General features: G+C 38.8%; 1 protein-coding gene across 3 annotated transcripts in view; it reads right to left on the reverse strand.

Moving 5' to 3' along the window:
- The window catches only part of SLC1A2 (solute carrier family 1 member 2), a 91,221-nt gene that overhangs the window by 18,041 nt on the left and 49,425 nt on the right, over positions 1-23,755 (reverse strand). For all 3 annotated transcript variants that reach the window (XM_054068752.1, XM_054068751.1, XM_009571889.2), the window contains 8 exons: positions 20,739-20,878; positions 18,892-19,044; positions 18,025-18,275; positions 14,446-14,614; positions 11,463-11,589; positions 7,216-7,449; positions 3,844-4,038; positions 1,022-1,156 (listed from right to left, as the gene is read on the reverse strand). In XM_054068752.1, coding sequence (XP_053924727.1) covers positions 1,022-1,156; positions 3,844-4,038; positions 7,216-7,449; positions 11,463-11,589; positions 14,446-14,614; positions 18,025-18,275; positions 18,892-19,044; positions 20,739-20,878 — 1,404 coding nt within the window. The remainder of the gene's footprint in view (positions 1-1,021; positions 1,157-3,843; positions 4,039-7,215; positions 7,450-11,462; positions 11,590-14,445; positions 14,615-18,024; positions 18,276-18,891; positions 19,045-20,738; positions 20,879-23,755) is intronic.

The following is a 23,755-nucleotide window of genomic DNA, read 5'->3' on the forward strand; positions in this document are numbered from 1 at the left end:
GCACAAATTGTACAGACTGGTACTTACATGTCCCCTTCTGAGCATCATGGCTGGCACAACAGAAACATACGTCTTTACTATGTAAAAGAATATTAGGGGAGAGATGCTATTGACCAGAATACAGTACTCTGCAGCAGTACAGGACAATATAAAAGCCTCTAAAGGCCAGTACATCTAAGAGCACTAATGAGTCCCTGTCAGCTCCGTGCAGGTAACATAAAGATATCCACATTGTCAAATGACAATATGAGAAAGGGTGTGGCTTGGCATATGCTCTGTCTATATTTACAGCTTCTGTATTCAAACGTTGAAGAAGGAAAGCCTTGGAAAACTGTCCATGGATTCCCTGTTTCTTGTTGGGGGACATGCAACGGCATGTCCTTTGCTCTCAAGTCCTTGAAAATGAAAGTCAGTCTTTCCAGTTTGGGGGATTTATCAGTAAAATCAAACTAGGGAATGACCTTCCCTCTTTCAGTTTGCTTTCTTATTTATCATTGGTTTATATTGTGCTCTAGAACAGTTTCTTTCTTAGAAGTATTTTACTTTCTCATGTACAAAAAGAAATATACTTTCCCCACTACAACAATACAATATTTGATACTACAATTGCATAAATCACCCTGTAACTTGCTGACAACATGCTGATGGAACCTGCATTTTCAGCATTTGTCCTTAAATTTAGACCATAACTGTAAGAAACAGAAATGTGAAAGTTAAGATTGCTTTTGATTGAGATATCCGTGATTGAGAGGCATCATTAGGAAGAAGAAAATACATGAGTGTGAGTCTAAGGGTCTTACAAGAATATCCTTGGTTCATGGAAATTGATTGCAGTAGTTCTATAACAATTTTTACTGCTGCTTTCAGTGTCTCCTACTTCATCAGATAGCTTATTTCCTCCTTTGCTTCATCTGTAGAGGAGAGTCCTACAGTTCTTTAAAATTAACTGCTAAGAAACACTATGGACAAGCATTACTCCACTACTTTTTCTGCACTGAGCAGTGCAGTCAGCACAACTTACAAAAGCCAGTCAACAGCAACAAGCAAACTGATGTCCTGGGTAGGGAGACCCACTGCAGTAAGGATTAGAAGCATAGTGACAAGTCCCGCGCTGGGAATACTGGCAGCTCCAACACTTGCAAGGGTGGCGGTCAAACTGCAAAAACAAAAGGGGGTAGCAGGAAGAGGAATATACATTTTTACTGCATGCTGATGTGATAATTAAGAAGGTCTTATTTTTAATGAGTTCTTCCAAGGAAACTAATGACTATGCAATAATAAGCTCAGGCCATAGTTTTCACATTTGTGTTCCTCCAAAAATATTTATTAGAGGAGCATATCTATGAGGTTTGTTCTGAGAGTTGTGAGTGAGTTGGCTGAGAGTTTTAAGTTCTGTAAGTTGCTTATGACCAGACCAAATCTTTGGTCTGGTATTGTTTTCTGAGCTCTACCAACACACCCAGGGTATTGAATTCTGAGTTTTCATCATCTATATTTGCCAAAGTTTCACAGCTACAGGTTGAATTTTCAGGGTGCTTCATTTCTGTTTATGTATGGTACTTGAAGACTGAATTGTGAGGCAACAACTGAGAGAAAGTGGTTATTATCAAGTATAGAAAAGTAAAAATCTTGTTATACAAAATTCCTACAAGTACAAGCCAGTGGTTTATCAAGCTGTAAGGCAAATCATCCTAGATGCAAAAGCAAAATTCATCTGATTGTTTCACAAATCCAAACCTGCCTTTGTTTTTGCCTCACATATTTTGATGAAGACCAGTAGAGTGAATGTCTGAGCTCCAAATGTTTGTAAAAATACAACACAGAGTATAACAAATATCAACACTGGTAAAGTCTCTAAAAAAAGAAAAAAAAACTATCAGAGAACAAGTCAGGGGGAGAAAACCAGGGAAGAGAAAGAGAGGGGGAAAGAGAGAGAGACGGAGATGGAGGGAAAGAGGAATGGGAAAAGGAACAAAGAAAAAGGAACAAGGAAAAAGGAAAGAAAAAGCTACCTCTGTCTTTTTAAACACAGAGATAAGTAACATGGTTGTACTTCTGTGGGTGTACCCAACAAATCTGAAATTATGAGAAAAAGGAGGGGGAAATTCTTGGCTGTTAGACACAGAAGTAATCTGTGAGGATATTGGCCTGATATTGAGGTAGCAGATGGCTCAGTCTGACCCAGACAATCCACATTGCAATGTGTTTGTCAGGTGTCTAGGGCCTGCTGAACACCCAGGTAGGTCAAGCAGGTATGCAGGCAGGATGCTCTGCTATGCCTTCAGGCTCTGTGCATGGTGCCAGCTGCTCAGGCACTTCCAGCCTGAACTAGTAAGGGATTGCTTCCAAGCTCTGGGAAGAAGTGGTCCTGCTTCCTTCCCACAAAGTGAAACTAGCACTGTTCAAGCCTAAACAGTCTGGCTTAGCAAACATTTCCAAGAGCACTTGCTCCCAAACAAGATATGAAATCAGGAAACATGACAAATATGAAGTAACTAGGGCTGGTCAAAGGCTAATCAAGTCTTTGTGAGCTTATGTCTGGGTCATTTGAATATCCTCAGTATCACAAATGGCATTTGACAGGCAAAACCTAATAACCTTTCATTCATTTGTATTGCCACCTCAAGAGACAGTTCTTGTCATATTGTTGTAGCAAAAATGCAATACTGCATGAAAAGGACAACCACTGGTATTCTTACAGCCAGCCCAAACATGTTAGCTAGGTAAATGAGTTACAAAGTTGGCTACACCAGCCTTGAAATGGTGAGATCAGGAAGAGCTAATGGGTCAGTGAGTCAGTCCCTCAGAGAAGGAGTAGCTTGGGTTCAAGCATACTAAATCTCTTGGACAACAGCTGATTCCCAACTTGTATTTCCCTGTTCTTAAATTTATTTTGATATGTGGCATCTCTGAAATGACCATTTCCACTCTTAGCAACAAATATGCATCATGCAGGTATAGCATCTGCCTTCATTAGAGGCAGCCTTGAACATTTCACAAACCTTGGTTTTACTATTTCAGAGGTTGGGGCAGGAGGTAAAGAAATGGAAAATTTGGAGTTGTATAGTTGGTCAAGAAACATAGAACTAGATATCCTTTTGCAGTTCTTTAGTGTTAAAAGGGTTTAATAAAAGAAAGGTGGGTGAAAACTACAGGAAGAAGGCAAACATGGTAGGCTTCGCTTGTGGTTTCCATTTTATCTATTCAAAATATTGTTTTTTATTAGTCACCCTACCTAATAGGTCTTAAAACTCCATTGCCATAAAGAGACTTCAATCAGTTATCAGTTTTTGATGGGCACTTTAATTTGTTCTGCCAGATATTCAGCTTAGTCATAGATATGACAGTTTGATATGAAAAGACTAAAGCTAGTATTTACTGTCTTAGAGATAAAAAGTCTGGGAGACTAGACTATGCTACAGGCAATCTCACCCTCAGGCTGTGCTCTTCTTAGTCCATTTTGCTGCTCTCCAAAGTCACAGAGAAAGTACAGGCAAATTTAAATACATGGATACATTTTTAAGGCACACTTTTTTTCTTCCACAAATACTTACATTCTAGAAAGTTAGTGCCACATATATCACTTGTAGTGCCCCTCTACACTAAAAAAGGCATAATATTAGACAGAGGATGCCGTATTTCACATTGTATTATCAACTGCAAAACTGTGTAAAACACCACCGGAATGCACTAAGGACCTATGTATATGACATTCCTTTGCACATAATTATTAGAAATCCATGTGTTTCACAATGAATTCCACAGTTACTGAGAAGACATCCAATCCAAAGATTCAGATTCTACAGTCTGTAGAAACAAAGTCTACAAGTATTTTGCACTGACCTCACAGTAACTATTTGGCCTCCATCCAGCTCAATTCCATTCATCTGTGCTATGAAGATGGCAGCCACAGCTTCATAAAGGGCAGTTCCATCCATGTTAATAGTTGCTCCAACAGGAAGAACAAACCTTGTTACACGCTTATCAATGCCTAAATTTTCTTCAAGGCACCGGAATGTGACAGGTAGTGTTCCAGCACTGAAGGAGAGAAAGCAAAAAAGCAAAGAAAACATAATTACAATATAATATATACACATAAGTAAGCAAAGTCAGAAATTATGCTATCCTTGCTTACATTTTCTACTTCTACTTTCTGCTGTGATTCAAGCCTTTTTTAACCAAAACACCTTCATCAAAAAGGTGTAACAGAACATACTCTTTTTTTCCCTGTAGGTACAAACATCTTCTAATTCTTCACTTCACTAGCAGGTTTGTCTGCCCCAGCCAAAGGACTTGCTGCAACAAGCACAAAATTCAACACAGGAACATGCTTAGTTTCCTTGTTTTTCTGTTATCTCTGAGGTCAAGTCCACCACTAAATGAAGTTAGTTGTTGCCTGAGAAGCTGTTCTGAAAAGAAAGCTGACCTAGGGCAATTCTTTTTAGTTGATGTTTAATATAGAAGTAGCAGGAGCATAACTGTTGTTGTTCATTTGCTTTTCTTCAGCTGAGTTGGCAGAATTTCTCAAAGGTCTTTACTATTGTATCCCATTAATTCTACAAAAATAATAATTTCCTCATAGAAGAGTAAAGGACTAGACTCACCAAATTTTCCCAGATAAATGCTCACAGTATAGCTAGTTCCTTGCCCTGAAGTTTCAGGGTCTTTCCAACTCATTCATTCATCTACTACTACAAAGATGCTCTTGGGTACAAAAAGTGTAATCTTTCTATTTTATGGATAATTAAACCATAGAAAAGGGAGATAAGGAATGATTGAGATATCTAACTAAACAAATGTAGATTCGCAATAAACATCCTCGGTTATCTGGAACGCACACACAAGGCTGACCTGTTTTGCATGGGATCAATAGAAACTCAAACCTTCTAGACTAGCAGATGCCCGAGTCACTTCCTAAATGACTCCTCTTGTCCCACATCTATGGAAACACAAGTTAGAAGATCAGAGTTTCTAGATCCTAGTGCTCAATTAACTGGACCATTTCTTGTTCACAGTTTTTCTATGGAGGTCAATAAGCCACAGTACCAATCATTTATGTTCTAGTATCTTTACAACTATATTTTTAATTATGATTTATTTTACTGCACTCTTAATCAAAGGTAATTAAATGCTATGGGTTTAGCCAAATCATATTGGCTAATATGATAATTCATACTTTATAAAAACAATGTAACATATACTCTCATAAGTTACTCTAGCAGCTATACTTATAGCAGATAGCAAAAAATATCTAGTGAGTCATTAACCAATAACTACTAGTGAGTTTCCAAGTCAGTTCCGGGATCACTTTGCCTCCTACAGCAAAGACACTTCTATATCTTATTAAAATAAAAATAGAATATACAATGTAGTTCACTGACATACATTGAAAGTCAGTCAGACAAGGTTCTTTTTCTTCAGAAATACAAGTACAAACTCACCTTTGCTATTCCAAATCAGATCATCAGCACAAGCTGCCTAATAGTCATGGCCTACCATTGTTACAATGAACTTTGGCAGGCTCAGCAGGAAGGAACTATGCAAATACCTTCCCCCTTCAATTCTGTCACCATCAGTAAAGACAGGTAGGCATGCCATGGAGACAAGGCTTCTTGATTGGAAGAAGACAATACATAAATGCCTTCTGTGGCTCCTCAGCCTGGCCAAAGAGCTTTAACAGGTCCCTAAATAGGAAACATTTGCAACTTCCAGCGGTACCAGGTTAGACCATATGATATTGATTGTTGTCATGTGATCTCGTCTGCGGTGCTACGAACTGGTCTGCTGTTTGGCCAGTAATTCAGATCTGGATAGCAGTCAGGTTGTAAAGGCAGTATCCAGGTAAATCCATATGCTCGAATCCCCTACAATCTTCCACTTTGGTACTCCAGTAGAAAATCATTACTTCAAGATAAAAGAACTCTACAAATGTTATGCATGGACACTGTAAATTTGGGTTTGAAAATCTAAATGGAAACTAAAACACTTCAATCAAAAAAGCCTTGAGGAAACTGTGTTTTAGTGAAAATCCTGACCAAATTATATATAATCCTGCACTGTTATCACAGAGCCACAGAACTGTTTATGTTGGAAGGCACCTCTGAAGGTCACCTATTCCAACCACCTTGCCCAAGTCTGGGGCAGCTAGGACTGGTTGTTCAAAACCATGACCATTGCTTTGTGCACCTCCAGGGATAGAGACTCCAAAACTCCTCTGGGCAACCTGTGTCAGCATTCAGCCATTGTCACAGTTAATCACAGTAATAATATTTTTCTTGTGTTTCACTCTGTGCCCCTTGCTGCTTGTCTTGTCACTGGGTGCCACTGAGAAGAGTCTTGCTTCATTTTCTCTACACCATTCCATCAGATATTTATGCACATAAGGTACCCCCAGAGCTTCTTGTTCATCAGGGAAGAAATTGTTCACCAGAAGAGTGGTTTGGGTTGAGCCAAAGAGGTAGACAAATTACGGTTCTTTCAAAGCATTCTTGAAACCAAGACCGCTCAGTTTTCTGATAGTGAGTTTTGAACTAGGCTTTTTTGTTTTCATCTTTTTAACTAAAATGGAAGATTAAATTTCCTTCAGAAACAGAATATTTATTGATGAAAAACACTTCAAAACACAGTATTCAACTGAAAATATTTTCAACACAAGATCTACTGATTGCCCCAATGCAAAGCATCAATTTATTACTGAGACCTGAGTTGCCTACACATTTTGTTGAGTCTGTTCTGTGCATTAGCAAGGAGTCTAAAATGCCTCGCTCCCCAATGAAGTCCCTTAATCTGCCAAAATGGACGAAAGGATAAAATGAGATTATGTTTCATTTGTTTCTTGAAACCTCACACTGCTTAATCCCTTCCCTGCCCCAAATGCAAGGAGACTGGCCTTAACGTGCTTTCAAAATAGAATTATCACTGTTTCCTAGCTGAATAAAGAAGTATAGAGGCAGCATAATTTGCACATGTCATTTGGCTAATGCCAGATAAGAAAAAAAAGTAAGTCTCCCAACTTGCTGCAGTTGGCAGTACAACCTCTCTAAACATCCCAAATGTATATTTTTACTTATTCAACATGGCTGGGTTAAAAATAGGGGGTTTTCAACAGAGTAAAATAATTTCTCAGTGAAGGTCAGAACACCACATGCATTATTTCTAAAGAGCAGCTAATAATCTGCTAACAAAACAAAGCAAGCTGTTATTCACGAATTGTACCTGGAAGCTGTGCCTAGTGCTGTGATCCACGCTTGGAAAATCCCAGCAAGGAATGAAAATGGGCTTTTCCTTGTTATCACAAAGTAGAGCAGAGGCAGGAAGATTCCTCCATGGATGAGAAGACCCACAATCACAGTGACCATGTACATGCCAAGTTGTCTAGCAACTACTTCTAAGTCTTTGATTGCAATGATTTTTCCACAGATGAGGCAAGCAATGCCCAAAGGGGAATACCTGGAGAAAGAGAACAAGCATAGACAGAACCAGGCTTTTCAGCATAAAATTCTGCTCGACAGAATACAGACTGAAAAAAGGGCAGGGGTCTCTCAGGCTCAACACTGAGATGCAAATCGGAGAGTAATGGAAATTCAATGAACAGCTTGCACATATTTTTTAAAAAATAATGGCTATCTCTAGCAAATTTCCCATCTACTTCATTTTATTGCATTCCATTGAATGCAACATAAATTTCCTGCATAGTCTTTGATCCTGGAATAACATCATACAAGAATACTTCCATGTTACACAGGTTTGGATCCTTATGAAGAGTAGCATAGTCTTTATTCTTAATATGCAACGCTTAGAACCCATTGCTTATCTGTTTTCAGAGAGTTGCATTATTTTTTTCAGTTTATTTATTGCAATCAACTGCTTTTAACTTAGCAGCTGCAAGTGTTTCCATTATGTTCTCTCAATAATTTGGACAAATGCTTTTTAGTTTAATGATTCTTCATTATTTATGTTCTTTTTCTTACTTAGGGTAGGGTTTTTTCACCTCAGTCGTGTGATTCCCTGATGGCATAATGGAACTTTTAAATAGAATGATAATGATGGCACAGTTTGGCAATAAAAAAAAATTGAAATGAATGGAAATTATTTTTGAAATATAATAAACAGCAATACTGAAAAATGCTTCACAGTGCATAGAAATGAGACAATACATACACCTGCACTCGTAAAGGTTAGTATATGATACGATTTTAAGTAACATTCACTTTCTCTATCTCTTTTATAAAACTTAAGCTGTGAGAAAGTAAGGTGTGTAATGTGGAGAAACAGCAAACAAAATGCCTCTATGAAAATAGATGGTAATGTATATTTTCATAGAATCATTGAATGCTTTGGGTTGGGAAGGACCTTAAGCATCATCCAGTTCCAAACCACCCGACATGGGCAAGGACACCTTCCACTAGAACAGGTTGCTCAAAGCCTCATCCAAACTGGTCTCAAACACTTCCAGGGATGAGGCATCCCCAAGTTCTCTGGGACATCTGTTCCAGGGCCTCACCACTCTCACAGTAAAAAATTTCTTCTTAGTTTCTAATATAAATCTACCCTCTTTAAGGTTAAAACCTCTACTCCCCATCCTGCCACTGCACTCCCTAAAGAGCCCCTCCACAGCTTTCCTGTAGGATCCCTTTAAGTACTGGAAGGCTCCTATAAGTTCTCCCTAGAGCCTTCTCTTCTTTAGGCTAAACAAGCCGAACTCTCTCAGCCAGTCCTTGTATGGGAGGTGCTCCAACCCTCTGACAATCTCTCTGGCCCTACTCTAGACTCGCTCTAACAAATCCATGTCCTTCTGGCACTGAGGACTTCAGAACTGAATGCAGGACTCCAGGTGAGATCTCACAAGGGTGGAGCAGAGGGACAGAACCACCTCCCTCAACCTGCTGGTCACGCTTCTTTTAATGCAGCCTAGGATACGGCTGGTTTTCTGAGCTGCAAGCAAACATTGCTGACTCATGTTGAGCTTCTCATCCACCAAACACCCACAAGTTCTTCTCTTCAGGGCTGCCCTCAATCCATTCTCTCCCCAGTCTGTATCTGTGCTTGAGATTGTCCTGACCCAGGTGCAGGACCTTGCACTTGGCCTTGTTGAACTCCATGAGGTTCACACAGGCCCACCTCTCAAGACTGTCAAGGTTCCTCTGGATGGCATCCCTTCCCTCTAGCGTGTCAAACACATCACACAGCCTGGTGTTGCTTGAGGGTGCACTCAATCCCACTGTCCATGTCTGCAACAAAGATGCTAAACAACACTGGTCCCAATATCAGCCTCTGAGGTACCCCACTAGTTACCAGTCTCTACTTGGACATTGAGCTGTTGACCACAACTCTTTGAGTGTGACCATCCAGCCAATTCCTTATCTGCTGAATGGTCCACCTGTCAGATCCATAACCCTCCAACTTAGAGAACAGCATGTCGTGCGGGACAGTGTCAAATGCTTTGCACAAGTCCAGGTACATGATGTCAATTACTCTTCCCTTATCCATCAAAGCTGTAGCCTGACTGAATTTGTCAGGCATGACTTGTCCTTATTAAAGCCATGTTGGTTGTCACCAATCACCTCTTTATTTTATTTCTTTATTTTATATGCCTCAGCAGAGATTCCAGGAGGATTTGCTCCATGATCTTGCCAGGCACAGGGGTGAGATTGACTTTTCAAAAATAATTAGTGATTTGGATGCTAAATTAAAACACTACATAGAAAACTGACTTTCAGAATAAAAGTGCTTGATGTTTTCTCTTAGAAACATCTCATGTCTCTCAAGAAATGTGCCCAAAGCCTGGAAAACCCTCAGTCACTTGAAATGCAACAGGAGCTGTTATATCAGTTGCCATAAAAAGCCATGTTTCAATGAACTTAACAAAGCATATTTCTTATAAAGAATTACATGTAGTCAGAGCCAGATGACTGATTTGTTTTATGTTTGTGTAGCAATGCCATGCTCCTGAGAGTCTGGAGTTGCCACAGGACCTACAGCTTTCTGTGCAGAGAAATCACACCAAACTAAATATAACCCTGCATAAAGAAGTGCATTTTTCTTTATAAACACACAACCCCCCCTGCTTTTTGCCACGACAATTCTTTATAAATTCTAGACAGAGACGAACAATCTCTTTTCTCATGAAAAGAGAAATAAAGAGCACATCAGTAAAAAATAAACACACTGTTATTTCTTGAAACTTGAATGATTTCCTGCCGTTGCAACACTGACTACTAGAGAAAATTTATACTGTAGGCAAGGTACTATGTCTTGGGTGTACCAACTGATGCTAAGTGAGGTCAGAATAATTTCTGTCTCCCCGAGTGTTGTGGGAGTATAGTCACTGCTTCTCTACAGAATCAAAAGCAGCAGGTTACAGTAAGTATTGAAAGCAGTAGTGCTTTGTGAATAAAAACAATTGTGTTTTTATGTGGCAAGATCAGCTACAGAAAAGCAGAAGCATAGTCATAGAATGCAAAGTAAATGCTTCAAGTTTTTTCTTTTGTTCTATGCATTTCCACATTGTTGTTGTTATCTGCATGACTTCTGCATAACAATCTCCCTTTGAAAGACAGACCATACTGAAGACTCACACTTCATACACCCTGCTTCCTTTTCTATAAACTGTGTCCATCTAGACATCTGCTCTCAAAGACCTAGAAGACAGGAAACAGTAGCACAACACCAAACATAACAATGTGTTCTATCTTCTGAAAAAATGGTTTTGTGTGATATGGCCACACTTGGCACTCCATAGAAATAGCTCTGGGAAAGCCCTTGGAAGAAACACCTAAATGATAAAAAAAAGAGAGAGAAACAATCCCCTTCCAGAAATGTAAATAAGGGAGGGCTTAATTGGGTAAAGTCACTCTCTTGAAGGCAAGCCAGGTCCCAGTATTATTGAAAGGTATACTTCAAAACCAGGATGGACACTTTCTGGTGAACCCACTGTGGCAAGGTTGTAAGACACAGATTCTGCAGAAATGGTGCATGGAGGGACTACATGTCAGTAAAAAACAGTGACTGGAATTTATTTGGTGGTAAAGTAAAGTGTTCTTACTGCAGAAGACGGTGAATAAAGTGTGTCTCCAGGCTTCTTTGTAATTTTAGGTCCAAGCTATATACCCTGAGATTACACTAACCTCCCAGAAAGACTTGGATATTCTTATGTGGGGCATTCTTTCTTGCTTAGATGTCCTTCTGTGTAATGAAGTTCCATAATCGATGTGGGATCTGATGGTCTTTGCTAGTACCTGCATGCCTTCGATTTCAGTAAACGAAGAACAGAGTATCTTCCAAAATATTTAAAATTGGGTGCTAAATAATCCCCACCAAATAGAAATAATGTTGCTTTAAAAAAATTAACTATTTAATTACATTGTTTACTAACAAACTGCGGTCACTATATGCTATAGTAGGATCTTATGAGTTTTTTTCAAAAAACTACTTTGTTCTAGAAGTTAGAACTTCAGACTTACCACATGATCATAGTTACTAACTTCATTACAATCTCATTCAGGATGTTAAAGAAATCCACCATCATCTTGGCCTGTTCCCCCATTTTCCCCATAGCAATGCCAAAAGCGATAAAGAATCCTATCAAACCTATTGGGAAAAAATTGCAAGACAAAAAAAAGCAAGTAAAGCAAAGTTTTTTTACAAAGCTTTTGCACCTAGTCAATGTCTTGATACTACATGCTGTTCCAGTTTTCAGAACTCACCCCTTGGGACTTTTTAATACAGACTCATTCTCAACTTTCATGATGATATAACATCTTTTATTCTTCAATATTTTATTAAATTCCAATTTCACTGCCCAACTGTTGGTTTTCTTTAATCTTTGCAACTGTTAGAAATCTCACAGCCCGTGGCAAATGGGAAAGGCAACACAGTGCCATTATCATGACTCTAAACAGTGCTAAACCTGCCACTAGGCACCAAAAGCATTTTTCTTAAGCTTTACAAAAATCCCTTGGCACATTTAACCTACTAATTAGTCAGTCCTGGATTACAGAGAAAGGCAAAAGCAGCCCCAGAACATAAATTTTGCAGGGCAGGAGTATTCCAGTTAAATGAAGAAGGTAGGGGTGGGAGGAGAAGGTGGGTATTGCACTTTAAGCTAAAACACAGAACATTAAACAGATTAGCCTCACTGAAACCAGCTGTGAGTGGATACATAACCACAGAATTTAATATGAGTGACATTTCACTCATAAATTCAAATGCTGAAGTTTGAAAGTCTGGAGAATAGGACTATCAGTATGAAAACCTACATCTGTCATGTATTGCTTTGGAGCTGCATCTCCAGCGCTAACCTTTATCATCCAGTAATTTTCAGTGTCCTGGGTGGTATTATTAACTATTAGATGGTTTGAAGTGTGAGTCACTCTTTGAGGCTAAACTTTCAGTCATTATATGAGTTCAGTATTTAACAAATTTGTGAACTCAGCTGGGAAATTCCTAAGGAAAAACCTATCAGGACGCAAAAGCACTCAAGAGAAGGGAATTTCAGCTACCAGTACTCTTCCTGGGAAAAGACAGGCTGTCCCATATTCTTACACTGGGCTTAGCAACCGGTCTTTTTTCTTTTGTTTGGGTTTTGTTTTGGGTTTTGGTTTTTTTTTTTTTAAATCCAGTCTCCTGGATATAAAGTCACTCTTCAGCACTAAGCTATCTTTGTTGAGTCACTTGAATAGGGAAGTGAAGTGTGCTGCAGAGCACAGAGAAATGATGAAAAGCTTTTTAGTCAAGTAACTTCCTGAAATTCAGACTTTGCATCAGAAAATGTTAGTAGGTAGTTTTGTTCATTAATTCCAAATGAGCTGCTACATTAGTCATAAGAGTCAAGTTGGTTCATATTTGCAGGAAGTGGCCTGGCTTGTACAGTTTTTCCAAGCTACGTGGCAATTCCCCAACATTTTCACTTCTTCATTCAAAACCAATCCATACCAACTCAAACCACACCAAACCAAAAAACTCTACATTTGAGAGTCATTGGTCAAAATACTACAGTAAATCCCCCTCCTAAATCATTTATTTCCTTTCTGTAGGAACCGAATTGAACCTTCTAGTTCTTCTCTTTTCCATGACAGAGCCTGCACAAAGCAAGTCCAGCACTAAATGGATTTATGCATTTCTCACATTAGAAACTACTTATGCATTTCTCACACTAGAAACACTGTTTCATTTTAATGCATAAGTAGAGCTCCAAGAGAGAAACAGGTGAGTGTAACAGCACGAACAATGAGCTGCTGCCTCATACAGGGTGCAAAATGCCAGTTTGCAGCTTTGAAAGACAGTGGCCCATCTGCCCACAGATGTTGAATGGAAGGAGGAGCTGTGGAGGTAGGCAAAATACAATGGCTCCTGGCTCTTGTAAAGCAGACTGATTCAAAGTAACAAATCATCTATGAGCAACTCACTGATGCTATTTCCCTTACAACTAAGCAAAGCAGCCACTGTCAATCACCTCACCAACACTTGGAGAAGCCCTGAAGCTGTAAAGAGTCTGTAAAGGGCCATTTGCCCCCAAAAAGTGATGGCCTAGTGGTGAGATAAAGCAGTGGTTACTGTCCCACTTTGAGGACAACACCTATGAAGACAGGCAGCCAGCCTCAGCCTCGTGGACAAGCTGCTGCCACAGAGCATATGTATCTTCAAGTGTAGGTGTGCCAATGAGTCTACAAATCGAGGGAACACTCCTCTCCAGGCTGGCAAAACAAGTCTAGGCACAAGCAAGAAAATAGATGTGCTAAGGCAGCTCTTTGTTCCCCTGAACGCAGTCTGAACAGAGATTTCAGGAAGGGGTGGGAGACAGGCAAAGCCTTTGAACGACCCCCACTTACTGCCTTGTCCAGACAAGATGGCACAATGGCAGTTGTTCATAATTCGCAGATGGTAAAGGTCGGCAGCCAAGATGAAAGAAGGAAGGCAATATGACTCAGAGGTACGTCAAATCTCTCTGGGATTTTTCTTGGGTGGTGCAGTTCACACCCCACCTCTCACTTCAGGCTCTGCCTGAAGCCAAACTCTGGTTCAAAGTGCCTGAGACACTTACTGGAAACAACCGAGCTCAGAGTCATCAGGGGGTCGGTAAAGCACTGGCTCTTGAAGCTCTCCCCCATATTGTTTTGCCAATATGTGTTAATATTAATCAAGGTAGGCTACCTCTAGAATGAAAGGATATTTTGGATACCTCATCATACTGCAATTAATACCCACAAAGCTGCCAATCCAGAATAGTTCACTTGATTATTTCTGTGATACAGTCATATTTTTAGTAAGACCATTATATTTTCATCTCAGAGACCAATGGGCAGCCAGTAGACGATAACATTGGATGATTATTTGGGAAGACTAAACTTGCACTAAAAAGCAGATCAGACAACACTGGCTACTTAGTCATAGCCAAAAGCTGTGTTACACATATGTATATACATGACAGTTGAAAAGTTTTCCTACCCAGGACATTCATGCCATCCTTGAATTCAAGTCCCTTCTTAATGACCAGCTGTGCTTCTGCTGGTGCTTCACGCACTGTCTCATTCATCACAGCAAAAGCAGCATCAGTGACATTGGTTGGTTCTTCAATGGGTAGCGGCACCAGCACTTTCTTGGTGACAGTTTGGATCTGAAGGCAATAAAAAAGGGAGGATGAGAATGGAAACCGACTGCACATAATCCATACCGGAGATCAGGAAATAATAATAAAAAAGAGTCTTTAAATTCCAGGGAAGTACATTTCTAAAGGATTAGAGATGTATTCAACAACCTCTCACTCCCTTTTCCAAAAAAGTTTTTCAATAATTCCAAGCTCATAGTCCTGGGATTCTTCCTCATGACTCTAGTGTGAAAGTATGGCAAATACTTGTGGCTTACCACTTCAGTATAACATTTTGCAGACAGTTAGCACCTTTTTCCAGATGATTCATGAATTATGCTTCACAGATTATATGTTACATGTTGATATCATTTATATAGTACCAAAAGGCAGGCACTTCTAAGATCAGTCATAGCAGCAGCTCTGCATTAAGGCCTGTTATTCAGGATGGTCTGCCCAGCTCAAGTTAGCATAGCTTGATTGTTAACTGAAATAAAAAACTTTAGACATTTCCAACACTTTACTTGGTGAATGCAAGAGCTCAAAATGGAATACACACAGTCCTCTGAGCTCTCTAATTCAAATATTTTGAGTGACAGATAATAGGAAAAAATATCCAAGCTGCTAGGTACCTATTAAACAAATCTGACCATCTCAAAACGAAGATGACAGCATCTGAATGGATTTGGACCACACCTGGCACATGAAAGGCAGGGCAAAGAGAAAGCAGGGAAGGAAAGGTAGGGGAGATATGATCTTAAGTTTATGGCTAAGAAAAAATGGAGGAGGGAGTGGAAAAATATCAGTGACTTGCTGCTTTTTAATATATGTTTTCCTCCTACTTTACACCTTGAGCCTTCCCTGCCTCTATAAAGGGAGGGACAGGGACAGGCAAAATGGTTAGGAAGCTATGACCAGTTTGCCATGATTTCCCATCTGATCCCTACTTTTCTTGTTCCTAGAATAAAGTTTGAGCAAGAGATCAGAAAAGGTGCACAGGCCTTTCAATGAACATTTGCATCTCTTTTCTGTTGAGATGGACATTGCAGGATTAAGAACGATGATCCAGATTCAATCCATATGTTTTTAAACCATAGGGTTTTAAAACTAAAGTGTTTTAATATACCTTATGTCTCTCTTCAAAACCTGCTATCTAAATCTAGAAAGGGTGATGTAGACAGAAAACCTACATAGTTTTGTGTAAGATACTCTTCAGTTGTCCTGAAACAACCCAACATTCCTACATGTTTATATTTTTCTCGGAGTTAAAATTTATCTCAGAGACGTTGTCAAGCAACTATGAGGCATCCAGAATGCAAGAACAGAATCAGAGAAATTAAACTTAAAACATTAGACTATACACATTCACAAAATCCACTACAGTCACTTAAGTCCACTCTTCTTCACACAAAGCCAGTTACTAAAAATGCTAAGCCTAGTATCAAGTTTAGATTCTGACATCTGAGGTCAGGAAACCATTTAAATGTCACAGTCATATTTACAGATGATATTCCCATTCTCTTACATGGTATGTAACATCTTAAGTCTCTTGTGGAATAGCAGTTATCATTATCAATTAAGACCTTTTTGTGGACCACGCAAAAATTCAAGAGATATTGAAATTCCAAGATGATTCGCAGTTCAGTTTGCAAATGAATGGTCTCGAACTGGCAAGTGAATCCCTTCATTGCTTTCTGCCTGGTTGCAAGGGAAGGCATGTAAAACTCCTCCACAGACCATGCCTACACAGTACCATCACTGGGCACCTTTCAAAATAATTCTTCACAGGTTTTCTGGAAGAAATTGCTTCCTCCTAAGGCATCCTGGAAATACTGAATGCTCATGGAGAGTCTGTATAAATGTAGGAAGAGAAAATATATGCTGATACCATTAAAAGTAGTGAAATTTCCTCCTAAATAAAGAAAGGGACAAGTAAAGCCTAACTCTTTACTGTGGAACTAAAGGCTAATAGAAGGCAGAAGTGGCTTTGTGGCAGAAGTTTTCACTGGCAATTAGTTTGGAATCTCATAAAAATTAAATGCAGGAAAGTAAAAAAGCTTTTTTACTTTTTAAGGTTTTTTTAATGTAGTTTTTTTAAAAAAATGAATGGAATTGGTGATCTATAACTAGTGAAATGATCATATTACACACACTGAAAAAAACAAATTTAAGGTTCTGAGAAAACTATCTGATATGGGTAGCTTACATCTTCTTTCTCCTGCTTTTTTCCTTTTGTCAAAATAGTTGACCACTGTCAATTGACCAGAAATTTAATTCTTCTCTCTTCTACAATTCAAAAGAGGGTAAGGAAGAAAAAAACATAAGCACCCCACTCTCTCCTCACTGTATTTTACAAAAATACATTTCACATTACATGTGATGCTTAGCCACCCAGAGTATGATAACGTGACTGACATTCCCTTGATGATTTGGAAATATTGAGGATGTTCTCCCTTTAAACCTCCAAGGGCTATGTGGTTTTTATGTGGAAGTCCATGGAAAAGCAAAGCTATCCAAGTCCTCTTAGCAACATAGGTTGCCCTCCATTCCTCTACCCACCATGTCATCTTCTCCCTTCTCTCTCATGTCTTCTCTTTATTCTTTTCCCATAACCGCAGCTATCATATGATTTCACATCGGAACACTTAACAAGATGTGGCAAGAAGCAGCGTTCCATCCAAAAGAAAAAAGTCTCCATTATTGTCAAATAATTCAGGAAAAAGTAGCTTACACACAAGAAATATGCTCAATCAAAAATTAGGAAGCATGCATTTTTAATTTATTTTACCTCTCAAAGCGAAGCTGTTCTGATTAAGCACCGATGAAAAGCTTTTAGACAAAATTATCTACCTACAACGCAAGAAACACATGGTGCAAGCACTATTCTTTTCAAGCATGCTTCAAACCTGGCCTGATGGGGTGGGTCAGCCACTTGACTGTGTTATCTCCACCTAGTCTGGACTCTAATACAGCGATAGAAGTTACGAGAGGTTGGATTCTGGGGTACATTTCCAACCAGCTGGAATGAAGATCATCCATATATTATAAAAATACCATTGCAGAACCATCAGCTCTGTAACTAACAACCAAGATAAAATTCAACCTGGGTGAAAGATCCCATAGTTCATCAGCTGTTCAGCGCCAAGCCAGCATTCATTACTGTATATACTGTATAAAAAGTGAGGAAAAAAAATAAGTTTACTTTATAACAAATTAAAAATTATCGTCTTTAAAAAAATCTATGAATTTAAATAATAACTACAACACAAGACAAATCAGCTATAAATAATGTTCTTTAATTTACCTGCTCAGGACTTAAGACCTGTATTCCTCTTTGCATTGTCATCTCTGTCATTCACCTAAACAATGACATTAACTCTGCAGACATCCCAAGTATGTAAAAGATCTAAAAAATATTACCAAGGAGTAGAAGGATTTACCTGTTGAAAGCATGCTTGGACTAGATTTTCAGGGAACAGGTTTCGGATCAGATCCAAGAAAGCATCCAGACTAGATACTTCATCATTCTTCTTCCCTTGACCAAGCTGTTTCTTGAGTTTTGGATTCCCTGGATGGATGGCTAAAACCAAAATCACGCCCAGCACAGCAGCAATAATGGTGGTGGACATATAGTAGACCATGGCTCTTGTACCCAATCGGCCACTTGCTTTAGCATCTAAACCAGACAGTCCTGCAGGTGTTTTATTTTAAGAAACAAAAAAATATATTGAGATTCATTATCCAATTCAACAGTCAGCAAATAAAATCCTTTATAATTTGCAAAGTTTAATGACTGCCTACACGTGCCTACTTTTGTCCTTGTGATACTCTCACCACAAGATAGATTACTGAAGCTTGTCCCTCCAGTTCTTATGTAAAAAATGTCTGCTGCTATTGATTTGAAGAGAACCATGTAAGATTCCATCTAATCACAGAAGAGACAATGAAAAATAGAGACGATATCAAACCATCTTTCGCTCTTGATTGCTGCAAACTGGTCATGGCCTGGCTCACATTGCAGCTTCAAGAAGGCTAGGCTTGCTAGTGTCATACAGACTTATTTGCAAGATCCAATTCAGGAATTATGTGAAACAGCATATTAATAAATTTCTGACATTCAAGAAGGCAGTATGTGTACATGTGTTGGAAAATAAATTCACTGGAGCATCTACATAGTGAAGGTAATCAGAAATTAACTCTGAAATACACACTTCAACTGCAAAATCCCTGACAGGATCACACTTCCTACATCACAAAAAGCAAATCAGGTGATATCTAAAGCAAGCATCTTAAGGTATTTATCTTACCTGTGATTAAACTGGAGATAATTAAAGGGAGGATTAGCATTTTTAGCATCCTCATAAGTATATCTCCTGGGAAGGCTATTAACATGATGATGTCAGGGTCAATAGGTGTTGCTAGACGAAGAAGACCCCCACACAGTGCACCCAGGATGACGCCTGGAAGAAAAATAAAAGAGAGCAAGTAGGTAAGTATACCTGAATGCCACTGACTATTCAGAACAGCTTAGAAGAAAAACAGTTACACAAGGCAGCTGATTTTTGGTACAGAGACAGATTTTGGGAGTCTTAGCCTTCTATTTGATACAAGGCTGTAACACATGTAACACGTATCTCATGATTAGAGAGAGGTGGTCCTGATGTAAAATCTTCTGCCAGCTGTGCTTACACCTAACGTACTGTTCTGCTTCTGCAAATACAAACTTGCTGCAAACAACAGGTTTGAGTTTACTAATACTGTGTAGGACTTACAATACATTGAGAGATAGTCAAATACAATTCATATCATTGTTCTACAGCTGGCAAAATAAAGGCTCAAAGTGGTGAACTGATTTATATGAGGCCATGCAGAACTGACGGAAGAGCAGTGACTAGAACCCAGCTCTTTGGGCTAGGACATCTAGCTCTCAACATAAGAATGGTACCACTTGAAAACAAGGTCAGCATGAGTAGCTATTTTACAGCCTAAGAAAAATGCTGAAAAAAAGCTAGAGTTCTCTTGTGAGCGAAACAAACTGAAGTTTCATTTGGGGGTTTTTGGAAGGGAGTGCCTATTCTTGAATACTGCACATATCATTGAAGAAAGCTTGAATGTTACTACTCATTTATTACTCCTTCCCTTTGACGGTTTCCATGTTTTCTTTGTGCTAACATTCCCAAATCACAAACAATCCCTTCATCATTTATTTAGATTTGTTCAGTGACAACACCTAAACCCCTCTCTGAGGACTGAAGGTGTTAAAGAATAGTCAAGGGGAAAAAATGCCATATTTACTATCATGGCCTTTGTGAAGGGATATTTTATGATTACATCCAGGATGCCTTTGTTTTCTTGATCCTGTATCCAAGTCTCAAGCGCAATAAAACTTGATAGCAAAGCCTGAGTAGTTTGCAGTATCTTTGAAGTATCAGTTTGATATGATGGAAAATGTCTGTCCATTTGAAACTTTTTCTGGAACTGCATCAGGCACCTTCTAAAGATGATTCCAAGCAAATATTGCCTAAACACTTCAGTAGTATGGGTTTTGAAGGCTGAAAAATGTGAGATTTGCAGCTCAAACAATAATAACATAGAGTACATCTATGAATTTGCTGCATCTGGATGTTAGGCTTCCAGTGAAAAAGAAAGAGGCAAAGAACCAGTGAGCCACAATAAAATGTCAAACTTCTGTATTTGGAAGTTGCTAAAGCTAGAGGCAATATTCAAGATAAGACCATGGAGCGATGGCTATAGAGAGGGAGACAAACCTTAAAAACAGCAGAGCATGAACTGAGAGATAAAAGATGAAGGAAGTGGAATTTTGAAGAGTTTTTGTCTTTTATCAAATAACCAAAAGAAAAATGTGTAGTGCATTTATCTCTACTGAATGATGTCCATCTGATTGGCTTTGCACTTAGATCACACTCCATTCAATCCACATATAGGATATATCTCAGTTGTGTGGATTTGCTCAGAGTTGTGTCAGTAATACATCAGACCTAAAGGTACAATGCCAATGGATGTGAATCCTATTTACTCTCTGGCTGTTCAGCAGGAACAGCTGATGAACAAATGAACAGGTACTACATAAACAGGTACTACATGAACAAATACCAATACAAATAGAACATCCAGACCAGCAGTTGTAGCTTACCAAATACAGTAAGAGTCAGGAGCAGATTCCTGTGGAGCGACTGGCAGAACTGCACACATACATTCCTGGATCTGTGCTCCACTGGACTTAAATGACTTTCATGCATCCGGACTTCTACTTGCTTAGGCATATTCTTGGCACTAGGATAAGAAATGAAAATCAAGTAACAGCAATGCCAAAAGTGAGAGGAAAGTTTGGATTACTTCCATCATATATAACTGGGGAATCTGATGCATATTCTCACACTTCACAAATAGAATCCTTTTTTATATGCAAAATATTAAAATGTACTTGAAAAAAATACTAAAACTACAAATAAAAAATGTTGTTTCCCTAAAAGTCAGGCTGTCTACTTAAAAATGAGAAATGGTCAAAGAATAAATGTTTTATTATCGAGAAAATCTACATGTGTTGAGATCTAGTCTTGTGCCACCTTAAGACAAGATGCGCTTGTTGTCTTCATAAAGTTTTTCAACAGAAAGTTACATGTAGACCTGTAACAAGAATTCAGTCATTTTGATGCAAGCACTTCCATGATTTTCCCTTTCAAGACGAAACTACTTCTTGCCAATACATTTGGTTGTTAAAAAAGTATTATAGCACCAGCAGAAAACGCATTAGAGGACAGCTTAAATGTGAGGCGTGCCTACTTCTTGAAGATTTATGAATGCAAATGTCAGAGGTACATAAGGATTAGCCAGGGGATAATGTACATAGTAGGTATTTGAGGAATTATGAGAAAGATGAGGCAGTTTCTGCAGTTTTCATACACATGGGCCACAAAACCATGAAATCGCTGGTGAAGTGTGACACAAAATCAAGGAACGTGGAATTCAGACTTTGCAACTGGGGATTACATCTAGTTTCACTTGCACTCTGAACACAAATGTATAACTTGTTTAGACCTATTATTTTATACAAGCTGATGATATATTCCTCTGAAACTTTGAAATATGGACAGCTGAAAGTAATTAAAACCTAAGATTTTACATATTAATACTTCTACTGTGAAAAGTATCCATTAGCTTTGGCATCACTCCTGCTATGTTATGTCCATCTATTAAATGTTGTATTTTACATCAATAAAATATTCTGGTCAAGTCTCAGCCTCTTCACAATAACGAAAAAATATTACAAAACCAAACACATAGAACTAATACAAACAAGAGTAACATAAGCGTTATTCTGCATTACCAGGGGGATCCGGATGAGTGGATTAAGTGCACCCTCAGTAAATTTCTAGATGACACCAAGTTGTGTGGCTGTGTTTATCTGCTTTGAGGGCAAGGAAGGCTCTACGGAGGGATTTGGGCAAGCTAGACTGATGGGCTGAGGCCCAACAATGGTAAATGTTAGGCCCTGCACTTCGGTCATAATAACCCCGTGCAATGCTACGAGTTTGGTAAAAAGTGGCTGGAAAGCTGCCCAGTGAAAAAGGACCCAGGGGTGCTGTTTGACAGCCAGCTGAATATGAATCAACAGTGTGCCCAGCTGGACAAGAGGGCCAATAGCATCTTGGCCTGTATCAGAAAGAGTGTGGCCAGCAGAACTGGGGAAGTGATGGCCTCCTTGTACTCAGCATTGGTAAGGCCACACCTTGAATACTGTATTCTCACTAAATGAAAGATATTGAGCTGCTGGAACACGTCCAGAGGAGGGCAGCAAAGCTGGTGAAGGGTCTGGAGCACAAGTCTTATGAGAAGCAGCCAAGGGAACTGGGGTTGCTTAGTCTGGAGAAAAGGAGGCTGAATGGACACCTTATCAATGTGTGATAGAACAAGTTTCCAGTGGCCACGTAAACCTGCTTCGCTGAATTGGTGCATCAGAGCTTTACAACTAAGTAAGTCTTAACTAAATCTGAATGTCATTACTAGAATTCATCTAGAAACCATTAGGGATAAAATGACCCAATCTTAATTAATTTTTTCTGTATATTAATGACTTACTAACAAAAGTATGACACGTGTCACTGAGCAGAAAAAATACAGAAAACTAGTAAAACCCTCCTTGCCTCTCCCATAATGAATATTGTTCTTGGTATCCTCTTTGAAAGTTCCCTGTAGCTTTCACAGCAGCATGGCAATGCTCACCAGAAATATTAGGAGTCTTATTAATGCTATGCTATAAAGAAGTGCTGTAAACTTTCAGGCGATTTCAATAAAAACAGCTCCAAATTATCTTTCAACCTAAAATACTGACGACAGATTATACTGCTTTAAGCTGCAAATTAAAGTTCCCTCTCATACCAAAGCTTCGTCGTTCTTTTCCAATATGCTCTAGAAGCTATATATCGAACTAGTTGCTTCACAAATTACTAAAAACTCTTTAATTTGTATGTTTTCTGAGAAGTGACTGGATAGTGCTAGGTTTGCTATACATAGTCAACTAAAAAAATTAGAAAAATAAAGATTAAATATATATATATATCAGAGCTCCTCTTCAACTTACAGTGGCTAAAACCTGAGATAGCCAACCCTTTAAATTTTCAGGATTTTCCTCTAAATCCCGCAAAGGGCATAAACAGATACAAGTTTGACTAGACTTCAGATAACCTCAATAAAAAGTAACCAATTCACAAAAAAACATACTCAATTCCATGAGATATTTGTCAATGAGCCAGCACATAATACTGAATCCAGCACTAATTCTGTTCTAAAACATTTCTCAGTGCTTCCTGTGGAGGAAATCTCTCCTCCAGAAAGTATTGTGGATAGAGTCAGAAACCGTTTGCACAAAGAATAACTACTACGGAGACCATGGGAGAACAGTTAAATTCTATAGAGAAAATGTCAGGATTTGGATCAGTGTATGGAAACTCAAAGTCTCAACTTATTCCTATGTGCTGTAAAATATGTTAATTCTGCTTTGACTATGGATAACGGTGTTTCTCAGCTTTTCTCAAAAATCTGACTTACAAATAAATATTAAACAACTATAAAGCTAATTTACCACTGCAATCTCTGAATGCAAGAAACCTCTATAAAGTACACAGGTCTCATAGCATAACATTATAAACA

Source organism: Cuculus canorus, chromosome 5, assembly GCF_017976375.1.
Source record: "Cuculus canorus isolate bCucCan1 chromosome 5, bCucCan1.pri, whole genome shotgun sequence".
Classification (NCBI taxonomy): Eukaryota; Metazoa; Chordata; class Aves; order Cuculiformes; family Cuculidae; genus Cuculus; species Cuculus canorus.